The sequence below is a fragment of the Perissodus microlepis genome, chromosome 7, assembly GCF_051167445.1.
Source record: "Perissodus microlepis isolate ML-2025 ecotype Zambia chromosome 7, ASM5116744v1, whole genome shotgun sequence".
NCBI lineage: Eukaryota > Metazoa > Chordata > Actinopteri > Cichliformes > Cichlidae > Perissodus > Perissodus microlepis.
Window position 1 is genome coordinate 64,654,970 of NC_140467.1, and position 18,457 is coordinate 64,673,426.

Consider the following 18,457-nt stretch of genomic DNA (forward strand, 5'->3'; position numbering starts at 1 on the left):
TCTTTATGGTGTCATTATTTTACATATAGTTGGGTTATTTTCACTGTGTAAGAATACTCAACACTGCTATCAATACATCAAAAAATGTCTCTGTGCAAAGTGGGTTTAAAAACAAACTACTTTGGGACACTGTGTCTGTGACTTGAATCGGGGAATAAGCCGTGACACGACCAGTGTTGCACCGAGGCAGGTATCACCGACAAAATGTGTTCCCCCTGTGTCGCGAGCATTCACTGGGCACGGAGCGAGGATCCAGTTTACTCCGCCCCCATCACAGACATTAGACATGGAAGGAGTTTTAGTGTTGTGAAAAATGAGTGTTGTTACATTACCTTTGAGTGTGAGGGTTGCAACAGAAAATGATGCATTTATTGTTCTCGCGTGGTATCGGACGGGATTATTTGAACAAACCAAGGACATTTTGCCTGATAATTATTTGTATCCTCCTGTAACTTTACTGTACAGAGACCTAAAACCTCCAAAGTTTCAGGAGTAGTTAGTTGTTATAAGAAGTATTTGTGAACTAAAAATCAAAAATGTGGGATACTGTTTATCAATGATTTGGAGAGCCCAGCGTGTGCTCCCAACACAGGGGAAACTAACTGTCGGGGAGACCTACCTTGGCGCTACAGCTGCTGTGCAGGTGAAGCCAAACCCAGATAGCAAGGAGACATTGAAACAATGTACACTGTGGCCGGGACAGACCATCATAACACTTATGTCGGTCTGTCTTAAAGAGAAACTGCAAAGAAAGTCAAAGTGTCAGTGAGTCCAGTTTCCTTCAGCATCCAAAGGCTCAGAAACAAACTGTGACAGGAAGAGGTCTGCAGACAAAGACACGACTGAATCAGAGGACACGTTCCTGAGAGTTAACAGCTGTGTGATGGCGGCTCACAGGACAACAGCTTCAAGCAGCTTCATAGTGGTCGTAGTGAGTCTCAGTTTCAGCTGTGAAGAGAAGACTTCAAGCTGCAGGTCCTTTAGTTCATCACACAGGATCTTTGTACGCCGTTGAGTGGGTGAAAGGACGGTTCCACAGTGAGTGGCATCAACTGTCAAACATGGAGGAGGAAGTGTGATGGTCTGGGGCTGTTTGCTGATCCAGGGTCGGCGACTGGTACAGAGTGAGAGGCTCCCTGAACCAAAACAGCTACCACAGCACTCTGCAGCACCATGCAGGACCCTCTGGTATGCATCTAGTCTGTGAGGGCTTCATCCTACAGCAAGATAATGATCCAAACATAAGTCCAAGCCGTGCCAGAACTACCTCAGGAACGAAGAACAAGACGGTAAGGTTGTAAACATGGAGTCCAGCACAGTCTCCAGACTGAAACCCCATCGAGCTGGTTTGGGATGAACTGGACAGAAGAGTGAAAGCAAAGCAGCTACAAAGTCCACAGATATGGGAGAAGATTAGATTTCTGTTGTAGACAGAATGCAGCGGCTGTGTTCAGCTGTTACATCTGCCAAAGGAGAGCACTTTAAAACATATTTATATGATTTTTGTTATTAAATAAGGGTAGCATGGTGGCATGCCTGTTGCCTCACAGCAAGAAGTTCCCGAGTTTAACGCCGCATGTGGGTGGGGTCTCTCTGTGTGGATGTTCTCCACATGAGTGTGTTCTCTCTTTCCGCCACAGTCCAAACACATGCAGTTGGTAGGGTGAGGTTCACTGGAGATTGTAAGCTGTCCATAGGCGTGAATGTGAATGCTTGTTTCCCCACCTGTCACCCTGTGGCAGCCGGGACAGGCTGCAGTTTGACTGAGCCCCTATAATACATAACCATGCAGCCCAGTGAGTATAAAATCCACAAAACTACACAACATCAGGTTTTTCAGTTACAAACACGGGTCTAACTTCAGTTGGTTTTGTTTTTTGTTAGAAAAAATCTAATTGTTGCTTAAATTCACACAAAGTGTCAGAAACCTGCAGTGTGATGAAAACACTGGTCACCAAAATTCAAACCTAATTTTTCAGGATTTGTTGGGTTACCCTCTGAGTCCAAAATATAATTGGACATTTTTGACTACAGTTTGATTTTACGTTTGTATTTTACCTTTAATTGTTTCTCCTTGTTTGGTATCGTTGTTTTCAGTGTCTGAATTTACAGTTATTTTGCTACTGACATGCTGTATAAACAAAACTGATCTGAAATCACACAAAAACATAAAATCCGAGTAGTTTTACCGTAAAAACCACAGACATGTTTAAAAAATGAGTTTCATAACTTCAAATGTAAATTTAATTGTAAATTTTAAAAACTTATGTACAAATTTTGCAAACAATAAAGTTATATACAACTATTTATCTAAAAATGCAGCCAAAGCATCTGGCCTTAACTATTTTAAACTAAATTGTGAGAACGACCAGGAGTCACAATAACATGCCCCAGAAATTATTTGAGCCAGTAAAAAAAAAAATGGGAGGAGGACACCAAACCTGCAGGTCTGACAGCAGAAGGTGTATCCAACAAATACACAACACACTAACTACACAGTAACTACACAGTAACTACACACTCCAAACATCACAAATCTCTCACATCTCAAAACTCGCCATCTCTCTCTCTCACTGCCATCATTCCCAAAACTTCCCCCTCTTCCTAAACAAGCAAATCCCACATGATGCCATATTTTTTTTGTTGGTCGACATGGTACATTTTTTGTGATGTCCTTAGAAAATTACCATTTCTTCCCGCACAAACGTGACAATAGTACTCAGGGGGAAAAAGGACTTATTTATATAAATATATGTCTATATCTACCTATCTATCTATGTATAGATAGGTTTTAGTGGCCTATCTATGAGGTTTACAAACTAGTATATAATTGAAGTTGGAACTTTGATCACAAGGTGGACTCAGCGTGGCTGCAGCTTGTTTCTGTGGCAGCTTAAATCAGTCATGTGATTTGGAGATGCAGCGTATCCGTTGACTCCAGAGCATTAGTAAGACTCACCTTCAGTCCATTTCCAGGGTGTAACAACCAACTGTGTGAAATCTGAAATGCCCATGGTGTTGATTTAAATGTGCTCTGGGAACAATCATAGGCATTGTTGCTACAGAAAACAAGAAATCCGATCCACGCTATGGGCTGAACCATTTGCTAATGGTTGGTGTGTGTGTGTGTGTGTGTGTGTGTGTGTGTGTGTGTAACACTTAGGGCTGGGTATCGTCACTGATTTCCAGATTCGATTCGATTCGATTTGATTTGAATCTGTGAAATTTTGCCTCAGACAGTCAGAAATATTATAATTCTGATCACTTATCAGTACATATCTATATTTTTATATCTATAAAAAGAAAGCTGACACATGTGAGACTTTATCACAGGGGTGAGCGTCACAGCCTTTGTGTCAAAGTAACTGAGGATAAAACACAGAAAAACATGAAGGCAGTTTTCCTGGTCTGGGTTTTTATAGATGACCTTAAAAATATTGTGCAGTCGATCAAAAACAAAGTGAAGCAGAGCAAAGTTACAGAGCTTTGATTAGAGACACAGCTAAGCATTTTACAATTTTGCAATTATTTTAAAAAGTTTAAATTTGTTCAGGGTTAGGGGGTTAGGGCAGGATGCTGTAAACGGACCAAACTTCAGTCAGGAGAACAACTGAGATAATCTATCCACAATCCAAGGTTAGTCATTCATATACTGCTGCATGGGCTGGGCTGCAGCTACGTAGTAAGGGTTTAAACACTGAGCTTTAAAATGAACAGTGATGATGAAAACGGAGAGAGACCGACAGTGATCACTGACTATTTTAGGGGTGTTTCAGATTAAATAGAACAAGATACAAAGCTTATTTTAATAAACAACAGTGTCATATGCAAAGCTAGGATGGCACTAGGGGTGGCAAGAGAGCATTTTAGGGTGGCACGTGCCAGCCCCGTAGATCTGCCTTCTCGCAATATCGACGCAATATCGTCACTAATCGGCTTCCATACTTCAGTCCCGCTGCCTTTGAGGACGTGACGGGTCGGGTCTGTGGGCGGAGCTCGGGTGGTGGGTTCTATGCTGTGATTGGTTGGGAGCGGCTCTTTCCCCACGGTGCTCCTCCCTGACTCCCCGCCACATTCAGTCCAGTACCGGCTGCGGAGGGTCGAGTCTCACCGGGGAGCGTCTTCAATTTGTCCACATCGAGCACCGAGCAGCCGCCATCATGGCTCTGACCGCCGACGCAAACTTCCAGAAGCTGAAGCAGTGGCACGAGGCAAACGGCGCGAGCCTCAACATGAGGGCCCTGTTCGAGTCCGACCCGGAGCGCTTCGGCCGGTTCAGGTGAGGACAGCCGGAGGACGTATCCCCGTGGTTGGAGGTCCTCAGCGCTCCGCCCGGTTATCGATTCTCCTTCTCGGACTGTGACCGCAGGTGACCGACAAGGTCACCGTTCCGCTCCGCGCGTTTCCGCTGTAAGCCCCCCACCCCGTACTCCCTTCGTCATCATCGCCCCTCCCGGGTACTGAGCCCGAAACCTGCAGACCAGAGGCCTGACACCCGGTGGCTCCCTCTCTACCGATATGGGTTACTGTTAGCTGCTTGCTAAAACGACTGCTTCCATTATCGGACAGTCTGCAGAGATTTCCTGTTTGTGCCGAACCTGCGCACGTGCTTACTAAGCGTTCACCAACACATCACGAGGCCCTCGCAGGTGGGTCTCAGGTGTGGGGTTGACCTCATACTGACGTTTACGTTGCAGACTGTCACGGGAGCGACAGGTTGCCTGTGGCGCGTCTGTCCGATAATGGAAGCAGAAAACCTGAAGGAAGTTTCAGGTTTTCTGCTTCCATTATCGGACAGACGATAATGGAAGCATTAGCCCTGACATCGGGCGAGCCCGGCGGGGGGCTCGCCCGATGTCAGGGCGGGATGCGGGCGGTAATGAAGCACAGGAGCCGGGGGTGGGACAACCGGGCACCGGTTCTGCCCGCGGGTACGTGCGCTGTGACGCATCCGCAGACAGACTGAGTCATCGCGTGAAAGAGGCCCACGTGCTGAGGGAGTCTGAGCAGAACCATCACAGGAGGCGGTGTGAGGCGTTTCGTGGACCCTCACACTGTGAGCTGAGGGTGATGCCGCGTTCATCACCCTCAGGCGGTCGCTCTGTTGTTGTTCAGGTTCTGTGTTTGGCTGCTCTGTGCGTGTCTGTGAAACTGGGTGTAAATAAAGGTTTTTGGCTCTGCTCACAGCACCACCCTGCAGACGGATGATGGCGACATCCTGATCGATTATTCCAAGAACCTGATCAACCAGGACGTCTTGGCCATGCTCCTGGCCCTGGTGAGAACACACTCGGTCTTTGATTTTGAAAGGCAGCTGGAGCTCACCTGTAGCAGCAGGTTCAGCTAAAGGTGAGCGGAGGAGGCGTGCCTTATCTGCTCAGAGCTTCAGTGAAACAGGAAGGTTTCCACACTTTATTTGGAAAGAGAAGCGTTGCGCCACGGCACCAGTGGCGGGCGCCGTGTCGACATGTCACCGCTTCCTGGTGGTGAAATGAGCTTCCTGAAGTCACCTGATTGCTGCCCGTGTGTTTCCTGTGTGCAGGCCAAGTCTCGGGGGCTGGAGGAGGCGCGGGAGAGGATGTTTTCCGGAGAGAAGATCAACTTCACCGAGGTAACGCCTCCTCACACGTCCACGTAGAAACTAAAAGGGGAACGAAGGTCACGTGACCGCTTTCCTCTAGCTTCACTTATCCTGACATCATTAATCCCACGAAGGTGTTTATCAGGTCGATCGAGCAAAGGTTTGTAGAGCGAATAAATGATTCAGCCCTGAGAGGCTCTGAGGTGTGTGTGTGTGCGCACTCGCGTTAAAGTACACCTGTGCAGGTTCGACCTGTACGCATCTAAATTCCAACTGACACTCAAACGCACCATGATGGCTTTATTTTGTTGGTTTCAGAGACGCTCTTCATCCTCCACCTGACACACACACACACACACACACACACACACACACACTGAAGGTCAATGTATGATGGATCACAAATCTTAAATATTTACGTAAACACGTTTGTATCACTTAAATCAGGCTGTGTGGTGACGTCATCGATCACAGGAAGCTGTTATAATTTTACCTGAAAGGGGCGGGGCTGGCAGCATCCAATCAGATTGTTGACAAAGAGGAATACATAGAGCGCTATGAAGACAAACACTGTAAACGGCTCCTGTCCCAATAAAGTTGAGCCTGTTTGAACGTGCTGATGGATCCTGACCTGATCAGGGGATTCCACAGATCTGATTGATCAGTATGGTGATGTCACACCTGCTGATCTCTAACCTGGGAGCAGGGTGGGGTCACAGCATCTGTTGCCATGGTGATATATCCCAGTGTGAGGTGGCCCTCAGACTCGGAGGTGACGCCGACATCAGCGCGCGTGCGTTTGTGTGAGGGGGTCACTGCTAACCCCGTTGTTGTTACCGCATGCGCTCACAGGGCCGGGCCGTGCTCCACGTCGCTCTGAGGAACCGCTCCAACACACCGATCCTCGTCGACAGCGAAGACGTGATGCCCGAGGTCAACAGGGTGCTCGACAAGATGAAGGCGTTCTGCCAGGTGAGTGTGTCTGTGAGCGTGTGTCAAGGCGTGTGACGCCTGGAGGTCGTGACCTTTGTGTCGTGCGTTTACAGAAAGTTCGCAGTGGTGAGTGGAAAGGCTTCAGCGGGAAGAGCATCACTGACGTGGTGAACATCGGCATCGGAGGCTCCGACCTGGTGAGTGACCGTTGAGCTCTCACACGCGCGTCAGCAGTCATGTGACTCAATGTGTTGTGGTGCGTTCAGGGCCCTCTGATGGTGACGGAGGCTCTGAAGCCATACTCGGCGGGAGGACCGGACGTTTGGTTCGTTTCCAACATCGACGGGACTCACCTGGCCAAGACGCTCGCCAAGCTGAACCCCGAGACCACCCTGTTCATCATTGCCTCCAAGGTCACACACACCTAACTCCTGGGTCTGAGCGTGCTCAGTCAGTTGCTTTCAGTTTGGAGAGACTCTATTGGTTTGAGTTATTGTTTGCTAACTCTGCGTTCCTCACTCTGACCTTCTCAGACCTTCACCACCCAGGAGACCATCACCAACGCCGAGTCTGCCAAAGACTGGTTCTTGCAGACCGCCGCCAACGTGAGTAGACCCGAGCCTGACGCAGCTGTTCTAAAACACACAGTCACTTTAAAATGGAGGCAGACGGGGTCAGGGGTCGGGTGGTGATCTCTCCATCACGCTCACGAGCTTCTCTCCTCTCATCCTCCACAGAAATCTGCTGTGGCCAAACACTTTGTGGCTCTGTCCACCAACTCAGTGAGTCACACACGCAGACGCACACACGCAGACAGACAGACGCAGACACACACACGCAGACGCACGCAGACAGACGCACACACGCAGACACACACACGCAGACAGACAGACGCAGACACACACGCTCGCAGACACACACACGCAGACACACGCACGCAGACACACACACGCACGCAGACACACACACGCACGCAGACAGACAGACGCAGACACACACGCACGCAGACAGACAGACGCAGACACACACGCACGCAGACAGACAGACGCAGACAGACGCTCGCAGACACACACGCAGACACACGCTCGCAGACACAGACAGACGCAGACACACGCTCGCAGACACACACGCTCGCAGACACACGCAGACAGACAGACAGACACACACGCACGCACGCAGACACACGCACGCAGACACACACGCAGACACGCGCTCGCACGCACACAGACAGACACACACAGGCAGACAGACAGACGCACACAGGCAGACACACACACGCAGACACACACAGGCAGACACACACGCAGACACGCGCTCGCACGCACACAGACAGACACACACAGGCAGACAGACAGACGCACACAGGCAGACACACACACGCAGACACACACACGCAGACACACACGCACGCAGACACACACACACAGACACACACACGCAGACAGACAGACGCACACACGCAGACACACACGCACGCAGACACACACACACAGACACACACACACAGACAGACAGACACACACACGCAGACACGCGCTCGCACGCACACAGACAGACACACACAGGCAGACACACACACTGCTCTAATCAGATCATCTGCAGCCTCCTCTGTCTCCGCCTCCTTCAGGCTAAGGTGAAGGACTTCGGCATCGACACGGCGAACATGTTCGAGTTCTGGGACGTAAGTGCGCCTGTTACGATGATGATGATGAGGAGGAGGAGGATGATGTCACTATGAATGCATGTGACTCGGATGGTTTTCAGCGGCGGGTTGGTGACGTGTAACCTGGGTAACAGGTTTTTGAGTCGACCCTCGTTATTTATTTAATAATATTCGTTTGTGTTGATTCTGGCTCCTTCAGTTAAATTCATCACTTTTCTTTAGATTTAAGGAGCTCTTGATTTTTACCGTAGTCGGCGTTCCTTTGTGCTTCTCGTGAGGTCGCTCCTGTCGTGACCTCGGTTAACGCTGCCATCCTTCTGCTGAAAACAAACTGACAGAAAGTGTCTGAAAGCGGCTCAGTGCGAGCTCGCTGCTTCCTGTCACTGCTTTTATTTTGACGATCTGCTGTCCTGCCTGTGCTCTGATTGGTGGAGTGACTGTGTGATGTCGTGTTTGCTCGTCCTCAGTGGGTCGGAGGTCGCTACTCGCTGTGGTCGGCCATCGGTCTGTCCATCGCTCTGCACGTAGGTACGTCTGTGACTCGGCTGTCGCCTGGGCCGATCATCGTTCAAAGTATCAGCCAGTGATGGTGTCATCCTGTCAGGAAAGAAGGATTATTCTGGACTGAGAATCAAGCAAAGCTGCCCTGCAACGATCTGAGCTTCAACCTGTTGATATGTGCATGACTGAGCTGATGTCCCTCCTTCTGAGAGCCTGATTGATAAACTCTGGTTTGTTTTGTGTTTCAGGCTTTGAGAACTTCGAGCAGCTTCTCTCCGGAGCTCACTGGATGGTACGCCGCCGTCTCTTCTGCTTTCTTGCGAGCGAGTTACTTCACGTTCGTCCGCGGGACAAAAACGGATTTCAACACGTGTTATTTGATCGTTGCGTCACTCTGAAATGTTTCCACGCTTCCCGTCAAGTTACTGAACAGGACACTTTCACAACTCGGGCTCGAATGTGATAGGCGAGAGAATGGCGCCCTTTGTTTCTGCACGCGCTCTGTGCACACTACTTGCACACGCTCTGCTGACTGCAGGTGAACATCTCACCTGCAGTCAGCAGAGCGTGTGCAGCCTGACAGCAGGAGCATGAACCTAAACTCTCCTCCCTCCTCCTCCCAGGACAACCATTTCCGCAGTGCCCCCCTGGAGCAGAACGCCCCCGTGCTACTCGCCATGCTCGGCGTCTGGTACATCAACTTCTTCCAGGCAGAGACCCACGCCATGCTGCCCTACGACCAGTACATGCACCGCTTCGCCGCCTACTTCCAGCAGGTCAGTGATGCAGGGAGGCGGGTCTGCAGGTGTGACGCCTGCGTCACGTAACGCGCAGCAGACCACAGAAACCGTACATTGCATCAGACTGCGGCGTGGGGGTGGAGTTTCGTGTTCGTGATGAATGTCGGCGCTGATGACCCGTCTGTTTGGTCTTCAGGGCGACATGGAGTCCAATGGGAAGTACATCACCAAAGATGGCGCCCGCGTCAACTACCACACTGGACCAATCGTGTGGGGCGAGCCGGGGACCAATGGGCAGCACGCCTTCTACCAGCTCATCCACCAAGGTGAAGCTCCACCCTTTAATTATGTAACAGTGACCGCTCGTTAGTGAACATCAGGGCAGCTTATCACACCTGCACAAACCTTCATGATCCACGCACAGGTGAGTTAAAATGGTCACAGACAACGTGCGTACCTGGAGCGCCCGAGCCTGAAGCTCCTCCCCCTGTGGAAACACCTGTACAGGTCCTTTTGTAAACATAATCAGATGTCTTTTATTTAATAAGAGACGTGAGAGGGGCACACCTGAGTGTCTTTGATCTGCTGCTTATTGATCTGAGAACATTCGAGATGCTGTGATTGGATACCACAGGGCTCCTTCCACAGATGATTGATGGTGTCGAATGCTCCGCCCCCCCCCACAGCACAGGGAGCCGGATTATTCTGGATCACTGAGGCCAGACAGAGTTTTTTTCTTTGGTCTGATCTGATTGGAGCTCGCCGCCTCGTGCGTCTGAACAGCCTGTGATCAATACCCAGAGTTAACAGACTGCTTGTCCTTCCTCAGGCACTCGTATGATTCCTGCTGACTTCCTCATTCCTGCTCAGTCTCAGCATCCAATCAGAAACAACCTCCACCACAAGGTCTGGACATTTAACGTTACCTTAGCCAGGCTGAACTGATTAGCTGGAGGAACCGAGAGCACACCTGGATGATGTAACGCCTCACAGGTGTTGTGTGCTTCATGCAGATCCTGGTGGCAAACTTCCTGGCTCAGACCGAAGCGCTGATGAAGGGAAAGACTCCGGACGAGGCCCGGAAAGAGCTGGAGGCCGCCGGCATGTCGGGAGACGCTCTGGAGAAGCTGCTGCCGCACAAGGTAAGAGCGCACACCTGGACACACCTGTGTGTGACCATCAGAGTAGAAACAGTCAGGTGACTGTACAGCGTGTCAACGTCCCAGCGTTTAAATGATGTTTTTCTCTGCAGGTGTTTCTGGGGAACAAGCCGAGCAACTCGATCGTTTTCAAGAAGCTCACCCCGTTCATACTGGGGGCTCTGGTCGGTGAGTACTGGCTTTTTAATCAAACGTGCTGCTGTGGGCGGAGTCACTGCAGGTGATCTCTGGTTACTGTAAACTTCAGTTGCACCAATAACGTCTCAGGTGTGTCCATTTAAAGAGGAGGAGTCTGACACAGCTGTGTTGTTCTTTCAGCCATGTACGAGCACAAGATTTTCGTCCAGGGCGTCATGTGGGACATCAACAGCTACGACCAGTGGGGGTGAGTCACACCTGGGCGGGGCTAAACTCGGGTTTAAGCTAGATTAAGCTTCCACGTTTGGTTTTTATTTTACAATTAAACATATAAATTTTTTAATTAATTTTTTTTAACGATCTTGAACGGTCACTTTGCTGCCACTAATAGACCTCCATACATTCCCTTTTTTAAATAACTTAAAGTTGTTGGGTTTTTTGTATTTAAATTAAAACAATGAATTTTCACTGTGTATTTATTTTATCACATCTTAAAACATGTATTCAGAACTGCTTACCCTTCATCGTGACTCCGTCTTAGTCTAGTTTTACATGTTTTCATTTTGTGCTTATGTCAGGTAACCTTGAGGGTCTTTAAAGGCGCCTTTTTATTATTATATATCCGGTCGTTAAGTGATGACGTGACGAATCCTACTTCCAGGCCTAAAGTAGTCTGCCTTTAATATGGCTTTTGTGTTGTTAACATGTTTAATGTTTTGTATTTTCTTCTATTTAATCTCAAAAGGCTCCTAAAACAGTCAGTGATCACTGTTGACCTCCCTCGGCTTTTATTACCGCTAATCATTTATTTAAGCTCAGTTTTTAAAACCTTAGGATGTAACTACAGCCCAGCCCATGCAGCAGTATATGAATGACTAACCTCGTATTGTGGATGGATTATCTCAGTTGTTCTCCTGGCTGAAGTTTGGTCCTTTTACAGCATCCTGCCATGCGATTACATTTGTTCCTGACCACCGAGAACACTCACGTTAACTTTTATCCAGTGGAAAAAAAGTTAGCTTGTTTATATTATGCTAACATAGCTGTGTCGCTAGCGGTCACGTAGCACATCATTATATACCAGCTAGCCAAACTTCAGTAACCCTACAAACGTCACTGCTGTTTAGTTTTCTGTCTTCATTTATGTTGGAAGTGATAGCAGAGCTGTACGTTTGAATTTGTTTCCAAAACCCCGCAGTCAGGACATGCTATATTGTATTTAGATAGAAGCTAGCGAGCTAACTTCCTGCTAACTTCTAACTCCGTTAAATGTCATAAATTCCGTTTTCATGGATGCCTGGATGTTAAACTCAATTGTTACACCTGGTAGAGCAGAACGCTGATCATTTTATTAAAGATGAAAGACTTTAGACAGATTTTCAACTCTCAGTAATGCTTTAGTTTAGGCCCAGACACGGCTAGTGACGTCAGACTGAACGACCGGATTTAGTCAAACTTGCCTCATTGGTACCAGCGGTCTTCCGTACTTTCCCTTACAAAATAATTGTTGTTGACCAACCAGCGTTGCTGTGTAAAGTTGTGTTGCTGACCCGCCTCTTTCCGCCGCAGGGTGGAGCTCGGGAAGCAGCTCGCCAAGAAGATCGAGCCGGAGCTGAAGGACGACTCGGAGGTGACCTCCCACGACTCGTCCACCAACGGCCTCATCAACTTCCTGAAGAAGAACTTCGCCTGAACGTTGAGCCCGCGTTAGCCGACCTCATCCTCCATCCTCATTGGCTGAATGATGTTTGTCTTGTCGTACGCTGTGAGCACTTCCTGTCTGTGATCTGTGTGCTAAGAGTCTTCACGTGTAGACGAGTCCTGAAAATGTACACGTTTGTGTAGGTGACCATGCCCAGTCAACCGTGACTTTCAAAATAAAAGCCTGTTTGTCTCCAACGCTGTGTTTGGTTTCATTGTGAGGTCGCAGGAAATGCTTCTGTCCAATCAGTGAGCTCGTTTCAAGGAGAAGTCGGCTTCAGCAGTCAGGTAATTACTGATTACTGATCAGGTGTGATTATGTTGGACTGGCGTGTTTCCTGCCTCGCTGGACGACGGGTGGGGGGGTGCTGAGCTGAAGCCTCGCGCTGATGTTTGGGACGGGACGAGGGAAATGCTGTTGGCGCTGCACAACAAGGCCGTGCTGGTGACACATGAGCAACAGGTAACGCACACCTGTAATGCTCACTGGTGCTGATTTTACACACCTGCTCTGAACTTATCATCCAATCAGAGGTCAGCAGTACCTATGCAAGTCATGGATTCTCACATCAAAGCAAATTTAAACTCTTCTGTGACAGCGTAACGACTCACAGCCAAACGACCGTTTTAAACCTTTTCTGGTGGAACAAAAGCACCTGAACCCAGTTCAAACAGGTGAGTTATGACACATCGTGCCTCCGTACAGGCATTCAGTTCCTGCGTCAGCCGGTGAGCATGTTTATTTTAACATGACTCACTGCAGAGCCTCTAGTGGACATCAGGGGAACTGCAGGTGTGGAAGCGATGAAGGGTGCTGAGTCTGACTTCCTGAAGTTGAACACAGTTGTTATTAAGACGTTTAAGATAAACTGGATCAAGCAAAGGTGCTCTTATTTTAAAGCCCTAATATTAAATGAACTCTTTAATGCCTGCTAGGAGGAATTTAACATTTGTGTGGAGCAAACATTGATTAAAAACTAAAACAGCCGCATGCCTGCTCTGACCTCCGTGCACGAATGCATCGTTTGTGCTTCAGCGAGCATCAGCCCGCTCAGACTGGACGAGCAGGAAGCGAGGATCAGATTTCTGATGGCTGCGCTCCAACTGGCACACAGTTTATCCTCAAGGGTTTTTTTTGCACTAATAAAGCGGAGTAAAGTATTTTGTCTAGTGTCAATTATATCATCAGTTATATCGTTATTGCAAATTTTCAAATGTATATCGTGATAAATATTTTTGGTCATATCGCCCTGCTCTAATTACCAGGCCTCTGGAGAACTTCAACACATGCTGATGAGGCCGTTTAGCCAAATCAGCTGTGCTGGATCAAGGACATGTCTAAGACCTGCAGGACACCGGCCCTCGAGTTCCCACCTCGAACAGACTGTAGTTAAAAGAGGACGCTGCACAGTGGGAACATGGAGCTGTCGTGTTGCTGCCATCAGATTACAAACAGGCTCGTATTCTTATTAAAGATGTTCGTTTAAGTGGAAATATCTGAATTACACATTATCCTGAGTTTTTTGATCAGGGTTGAATTTATTCTGAAGTTCTACTGAAAGTTAAAACATCAATAACTCAGAAAGGTACAATTTTACTTTTATTTTGAAATTTTAATTTATCCAAACTTCATGTGTGACTCTGTAAAATTATTTTCAGTTTGAAGTTTTCTAATTATTTCCATATATTTACGTTTATATTCGTTAACACTTTACGTTTCTAAACCGTCATCTCTAACTGGTTTCCTCTCAGTCACCTTTGGGAACGAGGGGGCCGCCACTCGCTGCGGAGACGAGCTTCTTGCCACCTTCCTCCATGGCTCGGGCAGATTACGGGGACATCTACGCCGTGTTCTGGCCCGGATGTCACGGCAGTCAGCCGAGGATCCGTCTCCCGTGGCGAATGCCGTATGTCACGCTCTGCTGGCAACCCGGCCCAGACCGTTGTACGTTCATTGACCGCCGCCATGTTCGACCCGTTTTTAAACACACCAACTGTCAGGCGGCGGAGCTTCAACACTCGCGCTTAAACGAGACACTCTGAAATAAACACACGCTGACCTCTGCGAGCCTCCATCTTTTATTTACAGTCTGTGTTTTACTTCTTCAGAGGTCTGAACTAACCTTCACCTCCTCATGACGAGCAAACAAGTGGAGGAGGTGTGGCTTTAAACACCCCTCAGGTGAGTCACATACAGAATTAAAAAACAAACAGGGAATAAACATGCAGCTCTCAGGAGCTCTGAGGCTGCTCGTGTCCTCCTCGTAGAATAAAAGCAGGATGTATAACATCCACACAGCTGCTGCTCCACGGCAGCCTCACGTCTAAAAACATCTGGAGCGCGAGCGTCTTCAGTCCTGAGGCTTCACGAATGCCCTCTTCACCTCCTTCTGGTTCTCCTCGTCCGCCTCCTGCGCCGCTCGCTCTCGCTTCGTTGCAAACTTCTTCTTCATGCTTCCAACTAAACTCTCGTACCTGCCGAGAAAAACAGCAGATGAGAGCCTCGCCTCACACACTGTGTGTGTGTGAAATGAGCTACAGTAGAAACACGCAGCGCTTCAGCATCAGAGGGAAACAGTTCGTACCTCAGAGCCATTTCTTCATCTGTGACGTCTGTTTGCATCCGGCTCAGGTCCTCCTCTTCCTCCTCCTCTTCCTCTCTGGGGTTCATCAGAGCCATCAGCTTCTGCAGGGACACACAGGACGGTTCCAGTTTAAATGCTGCAGAGCAAACACTCAGAGAGACTCGTCGTCCTGGGGTCAGGAGTCAGGGGGTAGGACAGAGGACCCAGGGTGAGGAGTCAGGGGGTAGGACACACCTGAAGCCTCCAGGTGACAGAGGCAGGGTCGTACTGGGATGCTTCTGCTGCAGTTGTACAGCTGAGATCTTACAGCAAAATTTAAACACGAATAAAACAGCTGGTCGTTGCCATGGTAACCTTCAGTCAGACACAGTCCCTGCTGGTTTAAATCGAGGCTGATTATTGTTAAAAACACGAAGAACAAACTGATGTTTCTTAGCTCTGTGTCCTCCCAAACACAGCAGTCAGGTAATCTGACACTCCACGAGGTCAGGGGTCAAAATAAAAACAGGAAGTGGGCGTGAAATGAGACACACCTCGACTTCAGGATTGAAGCCTCTGAAGGAGAGTCGGCCATACTTCAGATCCTCGCAGGGAACGAAACTCCTCTCCTCGATGATCATGTTCCTGCAGGAGCAGAGACGCCACAGTATTAGGAACACCTCCAGAATAACATCATCCGCCTCCATGATCACATGACCTCTGACCCCTAAGTACTTAAATCACACTTCACTGTGTGTTCAGACTTCAAACCAGACTCCTTTCAGAAAACTGCACATTAAGCAGCTGCATGAAGAAAGTCCTTTAACAACGGTGCGGCGAGGCTGTTATACTCCTAGAGTATTTAAAGTAGAATGGGAGGCAGAGCCTTCAGTTTTCAGGCCCCTCTTCTGTGGAACCAGCTTCCAGTTTGGATTCAGGAGACAGACACTATCTCTACTTTCAAGATTAGGCTTCAAACTTTACTTTTTGCTAAAGCATATAGTTAGGGCTGGACCAGGTGACCCTGAATCCTCCCTTAGTTATGCTGCAATGGACATAGGCTGCCGGGGATTCCCATGATGCACTGGGTGTTTGTTATTTACTCACTATGTGTTAACAGACCTCTCTGCATTGAATCATATCTGTTATTAACCTCTGTCTCTCTTCCACAGCATGTCTTTATCCTGTCTTCCTTCTCTCACCCCAACCAATCACAGCAGATGGCCCCGCCCCTCCCTGAGCCTGGTTCTACCGGAGGTTTCTTCCTGTTAAAAGGGAGTTTTTCCTTCCCACTGTCACCAAAGTGCTTGCACATAGGCTCGTATGTATTATTGTAGGATCTACTGTACAATATAAAGCACCTTGAGGCGACTGTTGTTGTAATTTGGCGCTATATAAATAAAATTGAATTGAATTATACATTTTGCTTGAACTAAAGTGGGCGGAGCCTGAATGACGCTCATACGTACTCTTTAGCCTTGAGCTCGGGTAGGTCCAGGTACCAGTGCTCATCACTGATGATCCTCCGCTCGTCCTCCTCCAGCTGCTTCTTCGTCTCTGCATCCAGACGTCTCTGCATGAACTGTGGACACACACACGTCACCTTCAGCTGACGTTTCTGTGAGGTTTTAACCACACCTGCCCTCATGAATGACGATTTTACTGCACTCAGCTGTGATTGGCTGAGGTCTCCCTGCAGAGAACCACAGCTGTTTTTCTCAGTGTGAAATCTTCCACATCTGCAGACCAGATTTTTAAAGTAAAGGTGAAAATCAGCTGAGAGGGCTACATTCTGATTGGTCAAGGCATCAGGCCGCAGAAACATCTTCTCCATGTTGGTTCAGCCTCCCCAGGAAACAAACTAGCACCCTGCAGGTTATAACCGCCCCCTGGACGTCATATCCGGTTCTGATACAGTTTTTAAAGCATGAATTTCAGCCGTTGTTCCCATTATTAGTGACGTAACACAAATACCTGAGCATCCACACCGGTTCAGATTCGCATCACGTGACAGATCATTTTAAAGTCAGAGCTTATCTTTAGTGTCTCAGACTGGCACACATTATTTATTAATAAATTACATTTACAGCCTGTTATTAACTCTGCTGCACGCCGATTTACTCTCCGGGTCACACTTGATACCAGGTAATAAAATTCAGCTTCTGTGTGAGATTTAAAACTTCATGTGAAGCAGAAAACCTTAAATCATCAGATTTCTGAGTGGAGTTATGCGCCGGCGCATTACAAAGCTAACGTTCTGCTAGCTATCGGCTGCTAGCTGCTCTCGCGTGTCCGTTAGCACGCGCAGCTTCACTCACCTTCATCCGCAGCAGGTTTTTGGACAGCTTCACCGACTCACTCGCCATCTTTAATCCAAGAGAATGCGGCTAACCGAACCGGAGGACCCTCGGTGCTGCACACCGAGCTAACGCCACGCTAAACAGAGGCAGAAAGAACCGAGCGCCAAGCTGCTTCTCCAGCCCTGCTAATCGAGCTCTGATGTGCAGCCCAGGGGGGATCTAGAGAAATTTTCTTATGGTGGCATCAGGGGCGGATCTAGAGAAATTTTATGAGGGTGGCAAAGAAATCAAATGGGGTGGCAAAATCAAAGCCTTTTTTCCCCCCAAACACATATGCAGGTGGTTACATATGGTTAAATGATTCAAATGCAGTAAGTATACACGTTTTTCATATAAATATAGTCTATAACTTAATTATTGTCTGTTGCCCACATAATTACACACTTTAGTTACATAAAACATGTGAGTTTTGATGCTATGTACGGTATAGCCTGGATAATAATTAAATATGTAGCCCAGTGAGTATAAACTCCAGAAAGCTACACAACATGGGGCGCTTCATTTACAAACACAAGTCTAACTTAAGTTTCACTGTTTTTGTTAGAAAACAGTCACATTGTTACAGCTTAAATTACACAAAATGTCAGAAATCTGCACTGTCATGAACAAACATGTAAACCTAATTTTTCATGATTTGTTGGATTAACCCTCTGAGGTCTGAAATACAATTTGTGACTCCTTTTGAGTTTACGTTTGTATTTCACCCTCAGATTGTTTCATTTTATTTTTCCCCCGTTGCCTTGTTTGGTATCTTTTCAGCTCAACTGACTTTAGTTGTTTTTTCACTGACATATTGCATTAGTGTTACTGATCTGAAATCACACAAAGAACTTAAGATCCTAGTAGTATTTTTACTGTAAAAAAACCACAGACATGTTGAGTAAATATAAAATGTACATTTTGTAAACATAAACAACTATTTATCTAAAAATGCAGCCCATACACCGTTTTTTTCATTTTGTACAACCATTTAAAAATATTACTAAAACTAAAATGAGAGAACAATCAGGTGTCGCAATAAGATGCCCCACAAATGATGTGTGCCAGTAAAAAACAAGTTTGTCCACCAAAAGACAGAAGAGCGCAGGGATAAACCTGCAGGCCTGACAACAGCAG

The 18,457-nt window shown here is 47.7% G+C and overlaps 2 protein-coding genes across 2 annotated transcripts; one reads left to right on the forward strand and one right to left on the reverse strand.

Moving 5' to 3' along the window:
* Nucleotides 1–4,009: 4,009 nt before the first annotated feature.
* On the forward strand, nucleotides 4,010–12,615 carry gpia (glucose-6-phosphate isomerase a). The gene is made up of 18 exons (XM_084936699.1): nucleotides 4,010–4,279; nucleotides 5,188–5,278; nucleotides 5,543–5,611; nucleotides 6,434–6,553; nucleotides 6,628–6,711; nucleotides 6,781–6,927; nucleotides 7,048–7,119; nucleotides 7,252–7,296; nucleotides 8,142–8,195; nucleotides 8,645–8,705; nucleotides 8,927–8,970; nucleotides 9,302–9,454; nucleotides 9,615–9,744; nucleotides 10,248–10,324; nucleotides 10,432–10,560; nucleotides 10,671–10,746; nucleotides 10,897–10,963; nucleotides 12,286–12,615. Exons 1-18 carry the CDS (start codon nucleotides 4,161–4,163, stop codon nucleotides 12,407–12,409), a joined length of 1,662 nt encoding a protein of 553 aa, XP_084792825.1. The 5' UTR covers nucleotides 4,010–4,160; the 3' UTR covers nucleotides 12,410–12,615.
* A 1,865-nt stretch (nucleotides 12,616–14,480) lies between these two features.
* mphosph6 (M-phase phosphoprotein 6) lies at nucleotides 14,481–17,510 on the reverse strand. Its single transcript, XM_084936702.1, has 5 exons — nucleotides 17,300–17,510; nucleotides 16,451–16,563; nucleotides 15,536–15,626; nucleotides 15,003–15,103; nucleotides 14,481–14,892 (listed from the first exon to the last, which is right to left on the reverse strand). The coding sequence occupies exons 1-5, from the start codon at nucleotides 17,345–17,347 to the stop codon at nucleotides 14,769–14,771; spliced, it is 477 nt and encodes a 158-aa protein (XP_084792828.1). The 5' UTR covers nucleotides 17,348–17,510; the 3' UTR covers nucleotides 14,481–14,768.
* Between the last annotated feature and the right edge of the window lie 947 nt (nucleotides 17,511–18,457).